Consider the following 24,683-nt stretch of genomic DNA (forward strand, 5'->3'; position numbering starts at 1 on the left):
CTGTGGGTGTTGGATGGATTGTGTCCAGGGAAGCTGGGGCTGCCCCATCCCTGGAAGTGTCCAGGGAAAGGTTGGATGAGGCTTGGAGCCACCTGGGGTAGTGGGAAGGGTTGGGCTTGGAATGGGATGGGATTTAAGGGCCCTTCCCACACGGATCCATGTGGACACCGGGATCAGGGAAGGATCCAGGGAATCCTTGGAGCCGCTTCCCCATCCCAAAGGGGCTCCAGGAGAGCTGGGATTTGGGCAAGGGCTGGAGGGGCAGGAGGCAGGGAATGGCTTCCAGTGGGAAAGGGGAGCTTGGGATGGTGGGATCTTGGGAAGGGATTCCTGGCTGGGCTGGAATTCCCAGAGAATCCCTGGATCCCTGGCAGTGTCCCAGGGGGAATTTGGATCACCCTGGGATAGCAGGAAGTGACTCAGGAGTGGAATTGAACCATGGATCCCATCCCAAACCATTCTTGGATCAAAGACACTGAGGATCCCTCCTGAGGGATTTTTATGGAATTTGGGGATGGAAAAGGGAAGGGAGACCCTTCCTGGAGTCCTGAGATTCCACATGAAGGCCCTGGATCCTGAAATTCCTTCCCAGAGAGGAGTTGGGATGGGTCCAATGGCAGGCTGGGAGAGCTGGGAATGTGCAGCTGGATCAGGGAAGGATCCAGGGAATCCTTGGAGCTGCTTCCCCATCCCAAAGGGGCTCCAGGAGAGCTGGGATTTGGGCAAGGGCTGGAGGGGCAGGAGGCAGGGAATGGCTTCCAGTGGGAAAGGGGAGCTTGGGATGGTGGGATCTTGGGAAGGGATTCCTGGCTGGGAGGAGAAGAGAGGAGCTGGTGCTGGGAACATCCCTCCAGAAATGCTGGGAATGTATGGAATAGGAAATTCCATTAAAAGAGGCAGTGCTGGAACTCCAGCAAATCCTCCTTTTCCAGGGATGAATTGGAGGAGAAGGAGAGTGGAGAGGAGGGAGAGAGTTGGGAACATCCCTTCAGGAATGCTGGGTATATTTGGAATAGGAAATCCCACTAAACTGAGGAAATGTCGGAATCCCAGCCCGTTTTCCTTACCCAGGATTAAGTCGGATAAGGTCATGATATTTTTGGGAACATCCCTTCAGGAATGCAAGGAATAAGTGGGAAGAGAAATTCCATTAAGACAGAGCAGTGCTGGAACTCCAGCCCATCCTCCAAATCAGTTGGAGGAGAGGAGGGAGAATTTTGGGAACATCCATCTGGAAATACAAGGAATAAGTGGGAAAAGAAATTCCATTAAAATAGGACAGTGCTGGAACTCCAGCCCATCCTCCAAATCCATTGGAGGAGAGGAGGGAGAATTTTGGGAACATCCCCTCCGGGAATGCCAGTAACAATGTGGGAAAAGAATTCCCGTGGTCTGTAATTCCAGCCCATCCTCCTTGCCCAGAAATGAGGAGGAAGGAGAGGATTGGGAAGACCCCTCCAGGAAGGAATGTCTGGAATAGGAATTCCCATAAAACAGAGGCAGAGCTGGAGCTCCAAATCCACTGGAGGAGGAGGAGAGGAGGAGGGAGAGGCTTGGGAAAGCTGATCCGGGCGCTCCATGAATAATTCACGAGCAGCTGATGAGGGCCATTGATCAAAGGCCTGGAAAAAGGCGGGATACCTGATCCAGGGCCTGATCCAGACCCTCCGGAATGAGCAGGGAGTCACGTCCCGGCGGCTCCCTTTGTTCCCTGTGCCTGTGGCTGTCACCAGCAGACAATTCCCGGGAATGTGATCCCGGTTCGGGCTCATCCAGGTGCCTCTGGATCCTGGTGGGTTCATTCCGGCTCCGGAGGGTCCCTGGGAGCATTCCCAGGGTGCTGAGTATCCAAGGAAAAGGGATGAGGGAGAAGCTCCTAACCCCCCCCAGATGGGCAACAGCATCCCAAAAATCCTGCCCCCATCTCCTGGATTGGGAATTTCCAAGCTGGGAATCTTTCCAGGACACATCCAAAGCATCCAGGAGCCACATCCTGCCCGTGGGTCATTCCCAGGTGGAAATTCCCACTGGGAAAGCTTCACATGAGAGCAGGATGAAAAATTGTGGGGCCTCCACATCCTGAATAAAACCCGGGAGATTCCCATGGCACGGAATAATCCATCAAAACCCCATCCTGCAAAATCCTGGTGTGAGGTGGGATGGCCTGGTGGGAATACCGGGATCCTGCTGGAATTCAGGTGTTTTCCGTGGTCTCCTGGGAGACCTTCAGAACCACTCCGGGATGGGAGAAATTCCCTGGGATGTTTTTCCACAATTCCATGCCCTGGGAGAGGCTGGATGGAGGAAATTTGAGATCCCAATTTTTTGGGGGTTTTGAGCAGGAAAAGCCACCACGGGGCTTTTCCACACTCTGAGGGATGTGGGAATGGGAATCACACCCAGGAGAGGGGAAGATCCAGGGAAAAAAGCAGAGGCATAACCAGGGATGAATCCAAGATGTGATCCAGGGGCTATGGAGCATCATCCCTGTCGTCCTATTCCCAAACTTTTGGAATTTTGGGACTTTTGAGCCTTTCTGAGCAGGTTTTCCTTGTGCAGAAAACAGGGATAACACCGGGCAGAAATCCCAATCCTTAAGGAATGCACACAAAACCCAGGAGCTTTTTCTCCGGGGGGTTCTGTCCCCTCCTTGTCCCTGTTTTCTTTTGGAGCCAAAGGCCGAAAGCCACATTCCAAATCCGGAGCAGAGATAATTTTCCATTGGAAAACCCATCCCACAGAGAAAAGGCGGGAGCGGCTCCGTCACCTGACAGGGACACAAAATCTGGATTCCAAAGGGTTAAATCCATCCCTGGAATGTCCGGGATGGAAACAGAGCTTGGTCCCACAGCTCGAGTCCTTTGTGTCTCCAGAGGGATCCTTGTTTCATCCGTGGAAAATTATCTGGGAAAAGAATCTGTGGAAAATTATCTAGAAAATCATCCGTGGAAAATTAACTGGAAAAAATAATCAGTGGAAAAATTTCCAGAAAATCATCTGCAGAAAATTATCCACAAAAATAATCTGTGGAAAATTATCCAGAAAATAATATGTGGAAAATTTTCCAGAAAAATCATCTGCGGAAAATTATCCAGAAAAATAATCAGTGGGAAATAATCCGTAAAAATAATCTGTGGAAAATAACCTGGAAAATCATCAGTGGAAATATGTCTGGAAAAATAATACCTGGAAAATTATCCAGAAAAATAATCCACAGAAAATTATCCAGAAAAATAATCAGTGGGAAATTATCTGAAAAAAATGATACATGGAAAATTATGCAGAAAAATAATCTGAGAATTATCTGGAAAAATAATATGTGGAAAATCATCCAGAAAAATCATCAATGGAAAATTATCTGGAAAATCATCTGTGGAAAATTATCTGGAAAAATAATCAGTGGAAAATTATCTGGAAAAAAAATCCACATAAAATTATCCACAGAAATAATCTGTGGAAAATTATCCAGAATTTAATATGTGGAAAGTTTTCCAGAAAAATAAGAAAATTATCCAGAAAAATAGTCAGTGGGAAATAATCCGTAAAAATAATCTGTGGAAAATAAACCTGGAAAATCATCTGCGAAAATTTATCTGGAAAAATAACACCTGGAAAATTATCCAGAAAAATAATCCACAGAAAATGATCCAGAATAATAATCGGAGAATTATCTGGAAAAATAATATGTGGAAACTTATCCATAAAAATCATCAATGGAAAATTGTCCAGAAAATCATCTGCAGAAAATTATCTGGAAAAATAATCAGTGGAAAATTATCTGGAAAAAATAATCCACATAAAATTATCCAGAAAAATAATCTGTGGAAAATTATCTGGAAAAATCATCTGTGGAAAATTATCCATAAAAATCATCCAGGGAAAATGATCTCCTGCTGGAGCAGGAGAATGGAAAAAATTAACTCTGGAGCTGGAGGGTTCCCTGTTATCCGACTGCCCTCCCCACACGGAGCAGTTACGTGGGATTTTGGGATGGAATTCCTGGCTGTGAGGATATGGGATGGAATTCCCAGAGAAGCTGTCCCATCCCTGGAAGTTCCCAAAAAAATGTTGGATGGGGCTTGGAGCAATCTGGGATTGCAGCAGGTCGGGGTTGGAGTGGGATCAGCTTTCAGGTCCTTCCCACCCAAAGCATTCCGGAATTCCAGGGTGGAATTCTCAGTGCTCAATCCCTGCCTGCAGCCCCTCGGGTGTGACCCCTTCAGCTCCAACCGTGTTGGATTTTGTGGAATTTTTCATTTCTGGATCCATACTTGGAGCAACACCGATCCAAACATGGAGCATGAGCCTGAGCACACCCAAACTGAAAATCTCATCCCGAATTAAATTTCCTGTCAGGATATTTCCATACCCAGGGCTGACTTCACTCATTATCCACTCGCCTTCCAAAGAAAATAATAATTCCTGTTTATTGGGAATTTCTGCAAGAGTTTCCCAAAGAAAAAGGGGGAAGAAACGTCACTTGGCTTCCAAAGAAAAAATAATTTCTGTTTATTGGGAATTTCTGCAAGGGTTTCCCAAAGAAAAAGGGGGAAGAAACGTCACTTGTCTTCCAAAGAAAAAATAATTTCTGTTTATTGGGAATTTCTGCAAGAGTTTCCCAAAGAAAAAGGGGGAAGAAACGTCACTTGTCTTCCAAAGAAAAAATCATTTCTGTTTATTGGGAATTTCTGCAAAAGTTTCCTGAAGTAAAAAGGGGGAACAAACTTCACTTGCCTTCCAAAGAAAAAATAATTTCTGTTTATTGGGGATTTCTGCAAGAGTTTCCCAAAGAAAAAGGGGGAAAATCTTGGCTGGAGAACTTTTAGTACCTGGAGGCTGCTGAGGTGGAGCAGCTGGAGTGTCCCACATTTCTCCAGGTATTCCAGGGAAAAATGAACCTGGAGTAATTATGGATTCCTGTAAGTGGTGGGAAGGGGATAATTAGGAGGGAAGTGATTTTGGAAGCTCTAATTCCACGGTCTGAGACAATTCCAGATGAAGCTGCAATTTAGCTGGAGAGGGGAAAAAAGGCTCCAGAGAAAGCTCCAGGCAGGAGCTGCAAGAGGAAGGGGCTGGAATTAATCAGGATTGCCCAAGCAGGGATTTGGAAATCCATGGAAAAGCTGCAGGTTCCAAATTGGAATGGGCACCTTCCACCATCCCAGGGTGCTGGGATCCAACCTGGCCTTGGGCAATTCCATGAGGGTTCAGCAGGATAATTCCTTGGAAAAGGGGACAAAAGGTGTGGAATTCCTCTGCTTTGCTTATCCCACATTTCCAGGGGTTTCTGGAAGTGGGGAACAAACTGGGATGGAGGTCGCAGGGTTTGGCTCAAATCAGTTCCCGGGGATGGATGGATGGAATGAGGGATGGATGGATCCATGGATGCATAGATGGATGGATGGATGGATCTATGGATGCATAGATGGATCCATGGATGGATGGATGGAGGGATGGATCCATGGAGGGATAGATGGGTCCATGGATCCATGAATGAATGGACGGAGGGATGGATGGATCCATGGATGCATAGATGGATCTGTGGATGGATGGATGGATGGATGGATGGATGGATGGCGGGAGGGAGGGAGGGAGGGAGGGATCCATGGATGGATGATGGATGGAGGGATGGATCCATGGATGGATCCATGGGTGGATGATGGATGGAGGGATGGATCTATGGATGGATCCATGGGTGGATGATGGATGGGATGGATGGAGATGGATGGATGGGATGGAGGGAGGGAGGGAGGGAGGGATCCATGGATGGATGATGGATGGAGGGATGGATCCATGGATGGATCCATGGATGGATGGATCCATGGGTGTGTAGATGGGTCTGTGGATCCATGAATGGATGGATGGATGGATGGATGGATAGATTGATAGATGGATTCATGGATCCATGGATAGAGATGCCATTCCCAAAAAAGAGCCTCTCCCTGGCTTCAGGAACAGACCTTGCCCATGGATCAAGCAGCATCCAAACTGAGGAAGCAGAGGCAGAAAAATGGGATTTCCTGGGCTGGAGGATGCTCCTGGCACAGACACCTGGAATTCTGGCCCTTGGAAAACTTCAGAGCTGGCAAAGCCTGACCGGATTCATGGGATTCACCAACCCCCCAGTGTCCCTGGAATCGCCTCAGGCATAGAGGAGGCATCCCTGGAATTTGGGATGCACCATGAGGGCAAATCCTGGTGTGTCCCGGGGTTTGGAGCATCCCGGACTCCCTGATCCCGGGATTTGAGCGAGCTCCAGGTGCTGAACCAGCCTGGCTGGGGTTGGAAACCGGAGCTGCTGCTCAGGGCTGATAAAATTACGGATGACCCAGAAAATTTCCCTTTTTTCCATCAGCACAAACGGCGGGGAAGGGAGGGAGCAGGGCCCTGATGAATTATGGAACACTCGGAATTGAACGGCGGCTCAGACAGCTCCTGAATTTTTAATTCCGTCTTGCTCGGATCCTGCCGGGGGGAAGCGGCTTGGGAAGGATCCCAGGAAGGACAGGAGCTTCTCTGGGGAACCTGGGCCACCTCCACAGCCGGGAATTCCTTCCCAAGGTCCCATCTGTCCCTCCCTCTGCTGCAGGGCTTGGAATGGCTCTGGTTCTGTCAGGGATTCATGGAATGCTTTGGGTGGGAAAGGACCTTAAGGATTGTCTCATTCCAGCTTTGACACCTTCTGCTATCCCAGGGTGCTCCAACCTGTCCTTGGACACTGCCAGGGATCCAGAGATTCTCTGGGAATTCCAGTCCAGCCCCTCCCCACCTCCACAGCCGGGAATTCCTTCCCAAGATCCCGTCTGTCCCTCTCCTGTGCTGCAGGGCTTGGAATGGCTCTGGTTTTGTCAGGGATTCATGGAATGGTTTGGGTGGGAAGGGACCTTAAGGATTGTCCCATTCCAACCTTAACACCTTCTGCAATCCCAGGTGGCTCCAAGCCCCTTCCAACCTGGCCTGGGACATTCCCAGGGATCCAGGGGCAGCCACAGCTTCTCTGGGAATTCCAGTCCAGCCCCTCTCCACCCTCCCAGCCCGGAATTCCTTCCCAAGATCCCACCATCCCAAGCTCCCCTTTCCCATTGGAAGCCATTCCCTGGCTCCTGTCCCTCCATCCTTGTCCCCAATCCCTCTCCAGCTCTCCTGGAGCCCCTGGAGGCCCTGGAAGGAGCTCTGAGCTCTCCCTGGATCCTTCCCTTCTCCAGGTGGACATTCCCAGCTCTTCCCAGTCCTTGGAGCAGCTCCAGGGCCTCCTCTGGACTCGTTCCAGCAGTTCCAGATCCCAATGTTGGATCCTGGATCTGGAGCAGCTCTGCAGGGGGAATATCCCAGGAGGAATTTCCTGTTCCTTCCTCAGCCCTCTCCAAGCATTGAGCACCTGGGAGCCAACAGCCCCTGGATCCACCTGGATCCAAGAGGAGCAGGGAATGTTCTGGATTCCAAACAGGTTAAAAAACCAGAGAGAGCTGCAGGAATCTGGGCCCTGAAGGCTCCAATCCTGAGGAAAAGCTGGAATTGGCCTGGATGATCCTCATGGGAGCCTTCCATCTCAGGATATTCCATGGAATAAACCCAAGGAATGCTTTCCAAAACAAAAGTGCTGCTGCTGCTCTGGCAGACAGGGAATAATGTTGTTTTCCAAACCCTGAAATCCAGGTGGATGCAGCAGCTTTTTCCTCGTCTTGGAGAAGAAGGACTGGTTTCCATGGGATGCATTATTTCTTCTGGGTTGGGAATTCAGGAGCAAACAAAGGAAAGATTTTCCTGTTCCATATCCTGCTGGGCACCTTGGAGACAGAGCTCTGCAGGGGTGGATCCGTTCTTGGAATGTGGAAAATGAGGGATGGAGGTGGAAATCCTGCAGGGATCTGGAGGGGCTGGAGCGTGTCCAGGGAAGGGAACGGAGCTGGGAAGGGAATGGAGCCCCAGGAGGGGCTGAGGGAGCTGGGAAGGGAATGGAGCCCCAGGAGGGGCTGAGGGAGCTGGGAAGGGAATGGAGCCCCAGGAGAGGCTGAGGGAGCTGGGAAGGGAATGGAGCCCCAGGAGAGGCTGAGGGAGCTGGGAAGGGGCTCAGCCTGGAGAAAAGGAGGCTCAGGGGGGACCTTTTCCCTCTCCACAACTCCCCTGGAGGAGCCAGAAGGGATCGGGATCTGTTCCCTGGGAACAGGGACAGGATGAGAAGGCATGGCCATGGGGAGGTTCAGGTTGGATTTTGGGAACAATCCCTTCATGTCATTGGAGCTTGGAGCCACCTGGGATGGTGGAAGGAATCAGGATCAGCTCCAAGGTCCATTCCCACCCAACGCATTCCATGATTCCATGACTTGGTGCAGATGGATGAGGAGCAATCCCTGCTCCTTGTTTGAATCACCAGCATGGAAATTTAAGGATATCACACAATTAAAGGTGTCCACTGTGGAGATTCCATATGGAAAAGTCTTTGGGATCCCTCAGTGGTATCCCAGGAATTTAAGAGTGATGGTTCCCAAATCTCCTTCTTTCCTATTCCCTTGGAATGGTTCCTCTCTCAGCTTCTCCTTTTTTCCATCACCTCCACTGAGCCTCAATCTGGGATCTCACCTCTCCCTCTTCCTAAGGAAAACGGGAAGCAAATCCCTTTTCCAGTGAAAACCCGGTCCCGGTGAGTGAGAACTCCTGGGATTTCCTGTCCTTTGCTCCGCAGGCTCATCGGGACGTTCCGGATGGTCCTGCAGAAGGTGGTGGCGGAAGGGCAGCTGGAGGTGACGGACACGCTCATCGATGACAACAATTCCGCCATCCAGGTGGGTCACCGAGGCCAACATTCCCATCATTCCCGGATCCGTGTCTCCGCTGAACCTGTGGGATCAGGGATATCGGCGTTCCTTGCCTTGATCCCGTTGCTCCTGCTCTGAAGGGATGAGGCGGCCTGGAATGTCCGGAGGGTGCAAAGAGAAACTGGGATTGGAAAAGCGTGGGAAGTTTGGGATGGGGCAAAAGCAGGGATGGATCTGGTTTGATCTGAGCATGGATAGGGAGAAGCAGAGTGCAGGGTGGAATTGCTGAATTCCAGATGGGATTTAGTGGGAAGGGAATTAAATCCGATCCCATTCCAATCCTGACACCTCCCATCATCCCAGGGTGATCCAACCTGGCCTTGGACACTCTCAGGGATCCAGGGATTCTCTGGGAATTCCAGCCCAGCCAGGAATCCCTTCCCAAGATCCCACCATCCCAAGCTCCCCTTTCCCACTGGAAGCCATTCCCTGCCTCCTGCCCCTCCAGCCCTTGCCCAAATCCCAGCTCTCCTGGAGCCCCTTTGGGATGGGGAAGCGGCTCCAAGGATTGCCTGGATCCTTCCCTGATCCAGCTGTACATTCCCAGTCTGGGATTGGATCCATCCCCATCACAACTCCTCTCTGAGAAGGAATTTTGGGAACAAGGGGGTTCACTCGGAATCTCAGGACTCCAGGAAGGGTCTCCCTTCCTCCTTCCTCCATTTTCCATCCCAAATTCCATAAAAATCCCTCTGGATGGATCCTGAGTGTCATTTATCAAGGAATCATGGAATGGTTGGGGTTGAAAGGGACCTTAAAGCTCATCCAGTTCCACCCCTTGGCAGAGAGCAGGGATAGGGGGAATATTGGGAAGGAATTCCTGGCTGGGAGGGTGGGAAGGAGCTGGGCTGGAATTCCCAGAGAAGCTGTGGCCACCCCTGGATCCCTGGGAATGTCCAAGGCCAGGCTGGATGGGGCTTGGAGCAACCTGGGACAGTGGGAATTGTCAGGGTTGAAATGAGATTGGATTTAAGGTCCTTTCCCACCTGAATCCATCTGGGATTCCAGGATCCCATCCCAAGCCCTGGCCAGGCCAGGAGGCCATCAGGAATTACTTTGCCACCAGAAATTTGGGATGATTCAAATTCCATCCATTGATTTCCCTCTCTGCCCTTTGTGACACCGAAAAATCCTAAAAATCTGGGATTTTCCTCCTTTGGAGAATGATTTTCATCAGGCAAATTCCCAATAAACCAGCGAGCAGCTGGAATTATTTTTCCCAAGCACATCTGCACTCCTTGCACTTCCCCTCCCTCCTCAGGACTGCATTCCCGGTTTTTATTGGTTCCGCTCCCTCCATCCCTCCCAGGAGAAGCCGCTTAATGAAATCCTGCTCTCCTCCCTGACAATTCCAAGAATTCCCCTCACCCGTCCCTGTCCTTGGTGCTGGATGAGGCAGTGACTTCCCGGGAAAAGGAAGAGGGGGAGGCTGATTTTTAATGGAACCCCCGGGGTTGGATAGCAGGATCAGAAATTGCAGCGTTTCCAAGCCCGTTCCTAAACTCCGTTTCCATGGGAAACGGCTCCCGGGAGGCGGGAATGCAGCGAGGGAAGCGGCGGCTGCCCCAAAAAGGGAAAGATTTTTCCAAAAAGGGGGAGATTTTCCCCTCGGGATGGGGGCTCGGGGAGGGGGTCGTTCTCATCCTGGTTTTCCCAGAGGGGTGTGGAAATTGTGGAATTCCAGGCGAGGAGGTGCCACAGGGATTTTCCGTGTGATCCAAGGATTTGGGAAAACAGAGTCAGAGTCCAGAGGACAACACGGAGCTGGGAGAGCTGGGAATGTGCAGCTGGATCAGGGAGAAATCCAGGGAATCCTTGGAGCTGTTTCCCCATCCCAAAGGGGCTCCAGGAGAGCTGGGATTTGGGAAAGGGCTGGAGGGAGCCAGGGAATGGCTTCCAGTGGGAAAGGGGAGCTTGGGATGGTGGGATCTTGGGAAGGGATTCCTGGCTGGGCTGGAATTCCCAGAGAATCCCTGGATCCGTGGCAGTGTCCCAGGGGGAATTTGGATCACCCTGGGATAGCAGGAAGTGACTCAGGAGTGGAATTGAACCATGGATCCCATCCCAAACCATTCTTGGATCAAAGACACTGAGGATCCATCCTGAGGGATTTTTATGGAATTTGGGGATGGAAAAGGGAAGGGAGACCCTTCCTGGAGTCCTGAGATTCCAAATGAAGCCCCTGGATCCTGAAATTCCTTCCCAGAGAGGAGTTGGGATGGATCCAATGCCAGGCTGGGAGAGCTGGGAATGTGCAGCTGGATCAGGGAAGGATCCAGGGAATCTTTGGAGCCGCTTCCCGATCCCAAAGGGGCTCCAGGAGGGCTGGGATTTGGGCAAGGGCTGGAGGGGCAGGAGGCAGGGAATGGCTTCCAGTGGGAAAGGGGAGCTTGGGATTGTGGGATCTTGGGAAGGGATTCCTGGCTGGGCTGGAATTCCCAGAGAATCCCTGGATCCCTGGCAGTGTCCAAGGCCAGGCTGGAGCACCCTGGGATGGTGGGAGGTGTTGGAGTTGGAATGGGATGGGATTTAAGGTCCTTTCCCACCCATTCCGAGGCAGTTTCTGGGAACAGCCTCCTTTTTCCATAACGGAACCCAAAAGACAATTTGGAAATTGTTTTCCTTTTTTCTGGGCTGGCTGAGAACCATCCCTGGCAGCTCCCACCCTCCCTCCTGGCTTTATTGCCTTCTCCAGGAGATTTAAAACTCCGGGAACGCCGGAGCCAGGAGCAAAATTCCAGCCGTGTCCATTCTCCTACAACAGAAAATCCAGGATGGCTCAGAAGTAATTTTTTTTCTCTCAACAGCAGGAAAAAAATCAATTAAAAATCAATTTAAAATCCCCAGGGAAAGATCAACCCCTCCCAGCTCTGCAGGAATTTTTCTCCTTGATGTTCTTTCCCATTCCATGGTTTCCAACTGGAATTTCTCCTAATTCCAACCCACATCCTCCTAATTGCCCTTCCAAGGCGTGATCCCACTCATCCCACAGATCTTTCACTTTCTTATATCCTTAATTTTTCCTGCCTTGAAAGGGTTTTTTAACTCCCAAATCCAGCTGGAAAAGGAGATTTTTAACCCCAAAATGTCTGAAAATGTGAAAAAACCTGAATATTCCAACTTTGATCCCTGTTTTTCATTTTGTTGTTTTTTGGTTTTTGGTTTGTTTTTTTTTTTTAATGTTCTCTAATAGCTTTGGGGGGGAAAATTAGGTGTGATTGACTCGAATTCGGATTTTGCAAATAAAAAATAAAGATGATAAATCAATCAAAACCTTCCCCCAGATCTCCATTCCCAGCTGGGACTGAGTCACCCTTCGGCTGTCACGTGCGGGATGCACAGAATCCCTCTGGAATTGTCGTTCTTTTCCCAAATCTTGGATTTTCCACCCTTCCAGCATCCCCTTGTTTCAACCAGGGGGGAAGGCTGCAAAACATGGAAAAAGGAGGATTTCTGTAAGAAATTTCCCCACTCCCCACTTTTTAACATTTTATTTTTCTTTCATTTTCCTTTTTTTTTTTTTTTTTTTTTAACTAAAATCAGTTGGTTTTGAACCCAAAATAACAGATAACTTCTCCATGGAAGCAGAGTGGAGGTGGAAAAGTGCTTTTTTTTCCTTGTACTTTAATCTTGTCAGCAGATGATGGGTTTTCAAAAGAGGCATTTTCCAGGAGAATGAACTGGGAATTGCTTTTTGGCTTTTTTCTTTTTTTTTTTTCCCCAAATTGCTTTGTCCAAATCTGAGCTTTTAGAAAGATTTTGACCACGAGAGCAAAGGCAGTGGGATGAAATCTCATGGATTTGATTCCATTTGGAATGCAGGGAAAGATTTTAGGTAGAAAAAAGGAAATATTTTGGGGAGAAAAAAGGGAGAGATTTAAAGGAGAAAAAGGAAAGATTTTAGAGAGAAAAAAGGAAAGATTTCAGGGAGAAAAAGGGAAATATTTTAAATATTTTAGGGAGAAAAAGGAAAGATTTTAGGGAGAAAAAGGAAAGATTTCAGGGAGAAAAGGGGAAATATTTTAAATATTTTAGGGAGAAAAGGGAAAGATTTTAGGGAGAAAGAAAGGAAAGATTTTAGGGAGAAAAAAAGGAAATATTTTAGGGAGAAAAAGTGAAATACTTTACAGAGAAAAAGGAAAGATTTGAGGGAGAAAAAAGGAAATATTTTAGGGAGAAAAAGGGGGAAGATTTGAGGGAGAGAAAAGGAGAGATTTTAGGGAGAAAAGGAAAAGATTTCAGGGAGAAAAAGGGAAATATTTTAAATATTTTAGGGAGAAAAAGGAAAGATTTTAGGGAGAAAGAAAGGAAAGATTTTAGGGGGAAAAAAAGGAAATATTTTAGGGAGAAAAAGGAAATATTTTAGGGAGAAAAAAAGGAAAGATTTTAGGAAGAAAAAGGGAAATATTTTAGGGAGAAAAAGGAAAGATTTTAGGGAGAAAAAGGAAAGATTTTAGGGAGAAAAAGGGAAATATTTTAGGGAGAAAAAAGGGAAAGATTTTAGGGAAAAAAAGGAAAATAGGGAGAAGAAAAGGAGTTATTTTAGGGAGAAAAAGGGAAAGATTTTTGAGAGGAAAAAGGAAATATTTTAGGGAGAAATAAAGGAAAGATTTTAAGGAGAAAAAAAGGGAAATATTTTAGGGAGAAATAAGGGAAAGATTTTAAGGAGAAAAAAAGGGAAAGATTTTAGGGAGAAATAAGGGAAATATTTTAGGGATAAAAAAGGGAAATAAGGAGAAGAAAAGGAACGACTTTAGGGAGAAAAAAAGAAAGATTTTAGGGAGATAAAGGGAAATATTTTAGTGAGAAAAATACTTGAAAGCTCCAGACCTGAATTTGCTGCAACCTGGAGTAAGTTGGGAATGGCCACATGGAAAAGGGAGAGGAGCTTACTCAGAGTTGTTTCATCTAAGGAGGTTTAGATCAGAGATTGGATCTGGGATTTTGGGAAAGAATTCCTGGCCGGGCTGGAATTCCCAGAGAAGCTGTGGCTGCCCCTGGATCCTTGGGAGTGTCCAAGGCCAGGTTGGACATTGGGGTTGGAGCACCCTGGAAGTGAAATGGGATGAATTTTAAGGTCCTTTCCCACCCAAACCATTCCAGGATTCTGTGATCCATGAGAAGCTTGAGATGGAGCTTGGACACGGCCATGAGAGGTCCCTTGGTGTCCCCAAGCCCCACCTGGGCTGGTCATGGCCAGACTGGGAGATCCAAAGCAGAACCGATCCAAGATTGGGATGGCCAATCCTAAAATAATCCTGCCCAGTCTGGAGACAGGACCAGGATGGAATACAGCACCACAAATCCATGGATTAGCGGTATCCCAGGGTAGAATTCACCAAAATTGAACCCACCAAAAACCAGCTCCATCTGCTCCTGGTACCTCCAGCTGCTCCCCAAGGCTCCCCAGGGATGCACATTCCTAAAAAATCCTGCCCAAAATGGAAACAGGACCAGGCTGGAGTGAAGCCCCACAAATCCATGGATTAGCGGTATCCCAGGGTAGAATTCCCAACAATGTGATGGACCAGGGAATGTGTCTCCACCAAAAACCAGCTCCACCTGCTCCTTGTGCCTCCAACTGCTCCCCAAGGCCCCCCAGGGATGCTCATTCCTAAAAAAAAACAAACCCTAAAGTACCTGGAGACAGGACCAGGCTGGAGTGAAGCACCACAAATCCATGGATTAGCAGTATCCCAGGGTAGAATTCCCAACAAAGTGGTGGACCAGCTCCACCAGGAACCAGCTCCATCTGCTCCTGGTGCCTCCAGCTGCTCCTCAAGAGACCCCAGGGGTGCCCATTCCTAAAAATACCCTGCCCAGCCTGGAGACAGGACCAGGCTGGAGTGAAGCACCACAAATCCATGGATTAGCGGTATCCCAGGGTAGAATTCCCAACAAAGTGGTGGACCAGCTTCACCAGGAACCAGCTCCATCTGCTCCTGGTGCCTCCAGCTGCTTCCAGGGTTTGTGGTTTTTCCGGGCTTTTCCTTCTCCCGGCTCTGCTGCTGCTGGTCTGGGATGCACCAGGAATTCCAGTGAATCAGGACCATGGTCAGATCCCTCCCTGGCCCAAAGCTGCTCTCCCGGTGTCCCGATGTTGGAACCCGGGATGCTGGGAATTCCAGACTTTCTGTGCTGGGAATTCCAGACTTTCTGTGCTGGGAATTCCAGACTTTCTGTGCTGGGAATTCCAGACTTTCTGTGCTGACACACTCTGACCCCCAGGACAGCACTGCATTTGACCTGAGGCCGTGGAGAAGCTTCCAGAACTGATTGAGAGCACTGGGATTGTGGGTGTGGAGTTGGGTAGAAGTGTGTGATGTCACAGGGTGGAAAACTCAGAGTTTGGGGTTTAGAGTATGGTAATAAATATGGGGCAGGATGGAGGTTTTAGAGCGGTGGCTGCTTCTTCTTCACCTTCTTCTTCATCTTCTTCTTCTTCACCAACTTTTCACCTTCACCAAATTCATCTTCTTCTTCATCTTCTTCCCCTTCTTTTTCTTCTTCCCCTTCTTCATCACCTTCTTCTTCGCCTTCTTTTTTCTTCACCTTCTTCTTAATTTTCTTCTTCACCTTCTTCATCTTCTTCTTCTTCATCTCCACCTTCTTCACCTTCTTCTTCCTTTTTCTTTTCTTTCTTTTTCTTTTTCTTTTTCTTTTTCTTTTTCTTTTTCTTTTTCTTTTTCTTTTTCTTTTTCTTTTTCTTTTTCTTTTTCTTTTTCTTTTTCTTTTTCTTTTTCCTTTTCTTTTTCTTTTTCTTTTTCTTTTTCTTTTTCTTTTTCTTTTTCTTTTTCTTTTTCTTTTTCTTTTTCTTTTTCTTTTTCTTTTTCTTTTTCTTTTTCTTTCTTTTTCTCCCTTTTTCTTTTTCTTTCTTTTTCTCCCTTTTTCTTTTTCTTTCTTTTTCTCCCTTTTTCTTCCTCTTTTTCTTCTTCCTCTTCACCTTCTTCTTCACCTTCCTCACCTTCTTCTTCTTTTTCTTCATCACCTTCTTCACATTCTTCACCTTCTTCACCTTCTTCTTCTTCACCTTCGTCTTCACCTTCCTCTTTTTCTTCACCTTTTTACTTCACCTTCTTCTTCACCTTCTTCTTCACCTTTTTCATAACCTTCTTCACCTTCTCCTCCAAGGGTTTGGGTGGTTTTGTGTAATTTGATAAAAAACTCCACATTGCAGGCCACAGGTGGGTGGTTATTGGGTAAAAAGTAAGAAGAATTTAGGTGTAATTTCTTAATTGGACAGTTTATCCTTACAAGACCTTGCAGAGAGACAGAGAGAGATGGGGCTCCATTTTTGGTTTGGTGAAGTGCTGCGGAACTCAGGGTTTGTGAGATAAGATAGATAAGAACTGATAAGAACATAGATAAGATAAACACCTGATTCCCAACAAGAAATTCCATCTCATTATTTAATCCCGACCTTGGGAGAAGAAGCAAAGAATCCTCATCCAGGAACAGAGAAACTTCGGGATCAGCAAGGCTAAAACACCCAACAGCCAATGTTCTTCCTGCTTTTTGGATTTCCTGGAATATTCCACAGGGTGCTGATGGTGTCTCCCTGTCTTCCAGACCAGCATCTCCATAGAGATCCGCTACCAGGCTCTGGATGGGACGGTGGGCACCTGGAATGACAAGGAATTCCTGGAGACGCCCAGCGTGCACTCGGAGGGGGACGGGAGGTATTCCCTGGAGACCGACAGCCTCCTGTCCGGCCACCGGCACAGCTCCGACGTCTCTCCCGGGAAATCCAACCAGCAATCCACGGAGAGGAGCTTCAGGAGGTAACGGGACACAGATGTGGGATTGTGGGGGGATTGGGAAGGCTTGGATTGTTGGGAAAGGGCGGCGTCACCACAGCGCTGCTCCAAAGGGCATCTCTGGCCCTTGGAGGATCCATGGAACAGCTCCAGGTGAGGGTGGGATTCAGGTGGCCTCCAGCAGGTCCTGGTGCTCCAGGACAGAGCTGAACTTCCAGGATTGTAGCACATGGACAGGAAGTGTCATTCCATCCTGATCCCAAGGGGATGGAGGGTCTGACTCCGGGTCAGGCCTCACTGGTGGGATTTAGGTCCAGGTGGAATCTCAGGTGTCCATGGAGCACGTGGTGCTCCCAGGACTGAGGTGGCCCCAGGCAGATGTGGGTAAGTGGATTAAGTGGATAAGTGGAATAAGTGGAATCCCACACCAGGTGATTCCTGCTGGGAATTCCTGAATTCCACAGTGGACATGTAAAACATTTCCAGTTCTTCCAAGGGAATTCCGGTTTTCCATTCATTTTGGGATCCATAGCTTTCCTTGGGTGTCTTTGTGGGCTCCTGGGATTTGCCCCTGGATGGGAACAATCCCAGGGACTGAATCCCAACATTCGTTGACACAAAGCTGCTGGAACCAGTTGCAATCCCAGCCCAATGGGATTGACTGGGAATGCTGGAGGTGACTCCGTTGGGATGGAATCCGAGCTGGGACCAGTTCTCCACGAGCCTATGGATACTCAGGGCATGATCCTTGGATGGTGGTGGAGTCCCCATCCCTGGAGGTGTCCAGGGAATTCCTGGATGTGGCACTCAGTGCTCTGGGCTGGGGACAAGGTGAGGAATCAGTCACAGCTCGGGCTCAATGATCCTGGAGGGATTTCCCAGCTCCTGGGATTCTGTAAATCCAGGATTTGCAGCCACGAGGGGATTCGTGGAATGCTAAGGTACATTTTCACAGAATCACAGAATTTTCAGGCAGCTTTCCATGGTTTTTGGAATTGTGCTGTCCAGGGTGGCTTTGTCCATGGGTCCCCACTCTGGGAGATCTTGAATCCATTGGGAAAGGGAGCAGTTGGAAATAAGGGAGACATCAAAGCCCTGAAGTTGCTGGAATGCTTCAGGAATGAGATGGAGGTGGAAGGAAGGCTCTGGAAGTGGGAGAGGGGGATGGTGAAGGCAGAGCTGGGCCCTGGTGTCACCCAGGTCTCCCTCGGGAACACCACATTCCCTGTCTGCTCCTCACGGATCCACCACTTCCACGGGGATGGATAAAGGAGGACAATCCCTGCATTCCCAAATCATGGAATACCAGAAAACTTCAGGCTGGAAAATCCCTCTGAGAGCACCGAGTCCAAACATTCCGCCAGAGCTGCCAAATCCTTAAATCCACATGGGGATGCCAGCCTGGAGCTGTGAATCCAAACAGAGTCCTTGGAATCTTTCCATCTCATTCCCCCCCAGCCCCCCTCAGGGTTATCCCATTTTGGATCACATTCCATCTGGGATTTCCACTTTATTGCGGCCAAAAAATGGAAAAAATGGGAAACAGAGGGAATATCTCTCTAATTGCTCACATCCCTCCAAGGCAGCTCATTAACTGTGGGAACTGGGCTGAATCCAGGGAATTTTAAAGCAAATTGGAAACTCGGCATGGTTTTGTTTCCTGGCTCAGTGAGCCGGGACGGGGCTGAGCAGGAATGTGGTGATGGATTGAACAGGTGGATGTCGGGCAGGGAGCCGGGAATGGCACAGTTGGAAGAGGAGGGGTCTTGGTTTGAAAAGAGTGCTAAGGAAGGCACTGGAGCCTCCCCTGAAATGCAAAATGTAAAACCACTCCCTCTGAATTATTATAATTTTTGAAATTAAGAGGCTCTCAGGGAAAGATATGGGAATAGGAATGACAGTTCTTTATTAGGGAAAATTAAAAATACAAATGTAGTAGTACAAACAAACAAAAAAACATTGCAGAGTTGTTGACAGGACTGCCCCCTGTGTGTCAGGGTGGTGGCACAGCCCCATCCCACGGTGGCTCAGCCCTCCTGCAGTGCCAGCTGTGGTTCTGCTGGAGCAGGGATCCTCCACAAGGGGGGAGTTTTCCTCTGGAGCTCCAGGACTGCTGGAGATGGGCCTGGAATTCCTCTGGAATGCAGTGGAGAAGGAAGCTGCTCCTCTGGGAATGCAGTGGGCAGAGGCTGCTCTGGTGTGTGGTGATATCCCACCCCAGGATGAGGGAAGAGATGAGAATCTTGACTCCATGTTTCAGAAGGTTGATTTATTATTTTATCCTATATATTGTATTAAAAGAAAATTATATGTTAAAACCACACTAAAAGAATAGAGAAAAGATTTCATCAGAAGCCTAGCAAGGAAAAAATGAATGATAAAATCTTGTGACTGCTCAGAGTCCTGATACAGCTGGACCAGTGATTGGTCATTAATTAAAAACAACCACATGAGACCCATCACAGATGCACCTGTTGCATTCCACAGCAGCAGATAACCATTGTTTACATTTTGTTTCTGAGGCCTCTCAGCTTTTCAGGAGAAAAAAATCCTGGCAAAAGGAATTTTCACAAAATACGTCTATAACAGGGGTGTCCCCAGTGTCAGATTGTATCCAGGTAGGAATGCTTGGCTCCTCCCCCTGGGCGGAGCATCTCCCAATGGGATGATGGAATTTTATCAGCTATGCAGTGGCCCATGAACAGAAAATAATTAGTAATTAATGGCCCATTAACAGCAGAGATCTCCTGGAGGGAGGGTTGGATGTGGAAGAGATAAAGAAAACTGCCCAATGAACAGAAGAGAACTGCCCCACCCCTGACAGATGGAAAATAGAATACAGACAAATCTTACAATCCAGGGCAGGGGGTCAGGCTGGCTGGGATGGGATATCCGAGTCCTGCCTGTGCCACTGGAATTTTGGGATGCAGGGATGGATGATCCATCCCTCATGGAAGTGTCCAAGGAAAGGTTGGATGAGCTTTGGAGCACCCTGGGGTAGTGGAAGTTGTCCCTGACCCTGGCAGGGGTGGGACTGAATGGGATTTAAGGTTGCTTCCCACCCAAACCAGTCTGGGATTCGAGGATTCCAGGGAATTTGAGGATTCCAGGGAATTTGAGGATTCCAGGGATTTGGAGGATTCCGAGGAATTGGAGGATGCTGCTGGGATGGCTCCAGGATGGGTTTTCCAGGTTCTCATCAGATGAATCCTGTGGGATGCAGCTCTGTGGGATTAAAGCAAAAAATTAGGGATCCAGGGAGAGCTCAGAGCCCCTTCCCAAGCCTCAAGGAGCTCCAGGAGAGCTGGAATTTGGGAAAAAGGATGGAGGGCCAGGAGCCAGGGAATGGCTTCCCACTGGGAAAGGGGAACTTGGGATTGTGGGATGTTGGGAAGGAATTCCCAGCTGGGAGGGTAGGGAAGGGCTGGGCTGGAATTCCCAGAGGAGCTGTGGCTGCCCCATTTTAGGAAGAGTTGTGGCATTTGCAAAGAGTGGGATGTGCAGAGCTGTGTCCTGGATGGGGGTCCAGGTTGGATTTTGGGAACAATTCCTTCCTGGAAAAGGCTGCCCATCCCTGGTGGAATTTCAAATCCCTATGGATGTGGCACTTGGGGACATGGATCGGGGTGGCCTGGGCAGTGCTGGGGATGGTAGGACTTGGAGAGTTTTCCCAACCCAAAGGGCTCAGTGGTTCCGTGATTTGGGAATCCTGAATCCCGGGAAGGACAGGGCTGATGTTCGCAGTGTTCCCACCAGGATGGAAGAGGACGAGATGTATTTCCACAGCGAGGATGAGCTCCTGGGAGAGGGGGATTCCCTGAGCCAGGGGTCCCTGGACACGAGGTAGGGAGAGGCTCTGCAGTGCTGTGGCTGCTCCGAGCCTTTTCCCGATGGATCTCCCACGGGAATTGACCCTGAATTCCCATTCCTGGGCTGCTGGTGGGGAGGAGAAGTGGTGGAACAGCCAGAAAAGCAGCCTTGGAATGGGATCCTGGATGGAGATCGGGATATTGGGACACTGCTGTGCCTTTCTGTCTCCATGTCCTGTCCCCAGATCCCAGGATCAGCCATTCCTATGGGAATGAGCTCCCTGCGTGTGCATGGAAGTTTGTTTGCTGTGGCTTTTCTCGGCGTGACAAAAGAGTTTGGGAAGGAGCCAAAGAAAGGGAATTTCAGGTAAAATCCTAAGGATCGTCCCAGAAGGAGCTCAGCCACACAAAGGAGCATTTTGGGAAAAGCTCCTGGATTCCTGTGGGATGAGGGATGGCTGGAAGGATGTGGAGGGTCTCGTAATAACAGGATTTAACACTGGATCTGCCTTGGATGGGGCAGAGTTGGACCAGGTGATCCCTGTGCGTCCCTGCCAATGCAAAATATCCCACCCTAACACATCCCATCCCATCCCATCCCATCCCATCCCATCCCATCCCATCCCATCCCATCCCATCCCATCCCATCCCATCCCATCCCATCTCCATCCCATCCCATCCCATCTCCATCCCATCCCATCTCCATCCCATCCCATCCCATCCCATCCCATCCCATCCCATCCCATCCCATCTCCAGCCCATCCCATTATCCTATTATCCCATTATCCCATTATCCCATCCCATCCAATGGATTCCATCCCATTCCATCCCATCCCATCCCATTATCCTATTGTCCCATCCAATTCCATTATCCCATTCCATTATCCCATTCCATTATCCCATCCCATCCCAATCCCAATCCCTTCCCCATCCCAATTTCCCACCCCATGGATCCCATCCTATGGATCCCATCCCATCATCCCATCCCCATCCCATCCAATTTTCCCATCCCATTATCCTATTATTCCATATAATAGGATTCCATAATCCTATCCATATTCCATACTCCCATCCTGTCCCATTATCCCATACCATCAAATGGATCCCATCCCATCCACTCCCCATCCCTTCCCATCCCATCCCATCCCATCCCGTGGATCACATTCCATGGATCCCATCCTATCCCATCCCATCTCCACCCCCATCCCATGGATCTCGTTCCATGGATCTCATCCTGTCCCATGGATCCCATCCCATCTCCATCCCCATCCCAATTTCCCATCCCATGGATCCCACCCTATGGATCCCATCCATCCCATCCCATCCCATCCCATTCCATCCCATCCCATCCCATCCCATCCCATCCCATCCCATCCCATCCCATCCCATCCCATCCCATCCCATCCCATCCCATCCTGTTATCCCATCCCATTATCTTATTATCCCACTATCCCATCCCGCCCCCTCCCCACCCTCCCAGGAAAGAATTCCTTCCCCAAATCCCATCTGAATCCATCCCTTTGCAGCTTCAACCCTTTCCCCCTTTTCCTGGCATTCCATCCCTTATCCAAAATCCATGCCAGGGCACGGGGACCTGCTTTAACTTCCGTCTTTTCCAATGACCTATCCCACTATCCCAGGCATTCCTTTCCCTATTCTGCCTTTCTCCCACCCCACTCCCAGCTTGGAGCCCCTTTTCCACCCGAAAAATCCCCTGGGATTTGGGCATGGATATCCCACAGATATCCTGGAGATCCCGGACTTTGGCAGCAAAAATCCCTCTCTGGCAGATCCAGGACAGCCTTGCCCCCTTCCCATGGAGCACAGCATCCCCATCAAGGATTTTGGGAATTCTCCTGTGGAGCTGCCGATTCCAGGGAAAGCAGATCCAGCTTTTCCTTGGCAGCTGCTGGATCCAGGCTGATCCCTTGGAAACACAGGGAATTTTCCACCTTTATTCCCTCTTTCCCAGGGAACGTGTGACCCTCCCATGTCTGTAGATCCACGTGGACTTGTCTGCTTGGGAATTTCCCAAAATTGGGGAATTTCCATGCAATCAGGACCCCCCCATAAAGCAATCCTGCAGCTTTCCAAGGGATGGGAAGAGCTTTCCATCACTGGGATGATGGCAGAGCTTCCCAAGGTTTTCCAAGGGCTGGGAATTCCTTTTTCCACCTTCCAGGAATCCTGGCACAGGGTACAGCACCCACCCATTCCCACTTTTCCTTTGGGATTTGAGCAAATCCATCCCAAAGAAAAGGAAGGAGTGGGAAAAGGAGGTCAGGCAGGAGGGAACCATCTGTGAAAGGTGGAATATTGGCCAAATATCCCCCAAAATCCAGTCTGGGACAAACCTGGATCCTGTGGACACAATGGGAAGTGGAATGGGGAGGATCCCGGGATTCCAACCATGCATGGAGTGGTTTGCTGTGCCGGAGTGTTCCCAAGTTTTTCCTGATTTAGAAAACAAAGGAAGAGCCCTTTGTCCTCACATCACAGCAGGAATTTTTCCTCTCTCCCTGTAAATTCCCAAGCCTTGGAGATGAAGCGGAAGAAGATCAGCATTCCAGGTAAATTCCCACAGCAGATCCCCCCCTCCCCTTCCAGGGCTGATCCACCTCCAAAGTTCAGCTTTCCAAGGAAAATTCCTTAAATCCAGGATCCACATCAAGACTTGGATGTATTAAATTCCATTTTTGTGTTTCCCTGGGGATCCCAAGTTTGGAATCTGCTCATCCCACACAGAATCCAGGGATCAAGGAGCCAGGAATGGGAGGTGGAGCCTTCCCATGTGCCACATCCCTGGAATGGCTTTGGATCCTTGATCCTTTGGGAACTTTAACCAAACAAATCCATGAAAAAAATCACAGGGAAGGATCCAGAATGGGGAAATAAAGAGTTAAAAAAATCCAACCTGGATTTAAAAAATCCCAGGAGATGAGAGGATGTTAGAACCAGGATAGAATCCTTCAAAAAGCTAGACTTGTGTTCCAAAGCAGAAAAGAACAGGAAAAAATTTAATATTGGGAAGGAATTCCTCCCTGTGAGGGTGAGGAGGGGCTGGGATGGAATTCCCAGAGAAGCTGTGGCTGCCCCTGGATCCCTGGGAATGTCCAAGAGATTGGAGCAGCCTGGGATAGTGGGAATTGTCCCTGCCCATGGAATGGGATAAACTTTAAAGCCCTTTCTTACCCAAACCATTCCGAAATTTTACAATCCCATGATTTATTCACCGATGTAGACTCACCCTTAGATTCCCAGGAAAAATCAAGAGGAATGAACACTTCCAGAGGCAGTTCAGGAATTGCCAAAACCTGTCTGAGCCCAGATCCCAACCCCCTGGAAAGTGAGATCCCGGGAAGCACCACCCGATAGGGGCTGTCCTTGAAATATTCATGGCCAGGACAGGGCTGGGAGCCGAAAGGAATCTGCTCCCGGTGAATTATTGATGGAAGCTTTTCTTCCGTGTCCCCGGCGGATCCGAGCCTTGTCCGACTGCCTGTTGCTAATTATCCCTCTGGCACCTGCTCCAAAGCCGGGATCTCTGCCAGGCCTGGGAGAACTTGGGATGAAAATCCCCATTCCCGTTCCCATGTGGATGTGGCCCTTGGGGACATGGAATGGCTGGGAATGGCTGGAATTTGGGATTGTGGGGAATTCATCCGTGTCCAAAGAGGTAAGAAGGGTCCAAAATTCCCAAATCCATGTGAAATTTGGATCTTTGGGATGTCACAGTGCCACCACCAGGATGAACAGGAAGTTTGGGATCTTTTCCATCCTGGGAATAAAAAGTCCCAGTCAAGGTTTTTCCAATTTTTTTCCCCAAAAGGTTTTCCATTTTTCCCCCCAAGGTTTTCCAATTTTTTCCCCTTCATTAAATTTAATTTAATTATGTTAATCATTTAATGTGCCATTAAATTCCTTGGGAAAATATTGCATTCTGAGGATCCTGAAAATCAGGAAAATGTTCAAACCAACGGAGCAGGTTCTGCTGTGGGTCCCAGGGCAGAGCTTTCAGAACCTGGAGATTTTTCCTGGATTCTGGGAATACAAATTGCCCCCAGCCTATTCTGGTGGAGGAGATTGCCAGATGGAGCAGGAGCAATGCTGGAAGTGCAGATCCGGCCTCCAGCCGGGTTTTTCCTGGGAATAGGGGAAGTGGAACACCCTGGGCTGGATGCACAGCTGGAATTCCCTCCCTGGAGCACCCAGAGCTTGGACACAGCCCCACCCTCCTGGGAAGGGCTGTCCCTGCTCCCTCAGGAATTCTGACATTGGGATTTAATTGGATTTTTTTCCCT

General features: G+C 48.9%; 1 protein-coding gene across 3 annotated transcripts in view; it reads left to right on the plus strand.

Moving 5' to 3' along the window:
- The window catches only part of OTOF (otoferlin), a 114,853-nt gene that overhangs the window by 14,603 nt on the left and 75,567 nt on the right, over positions 1-24,683 (plus strand). For 2 of the 3 annotated variants that reach the window (XM_064709989.1, XM_064709990.1), the window contains exons 4-5: positions 8,684-8,783; positions 16,386-16,597. In XM_064709989.1, coding sequence (XP_064566059.1) covers positions 8,684-8,783; positions 16,386-16,597 — 312 coding nt within the window. Of the gene's footprint in view, positions 1-8,683; positions 8,784-16,385; positions 16,598-20,329; positions 20,417-22,916; positions 22,953-24,683 lie in introns of all 3 variants that reach the window. The other variant, XM_064709991.1, reaches the window with a different exon arrangement.

This window comes from Zonotrichia leucophrys, chromosome 3 (genome assembly GCF_028769735.1).
Source record: "Zonotrichia leucophrys gambelii isolate GWCS_2022_RI chromosome 3, RI_Zleu_2.0, whole genome shotgun sequence".
NCBI lineage: Eukaryota > Metazoa > Chordata > Aves > Passeriformes > Passerellidae > Zonotrichia > Zonotrichia leucophrys.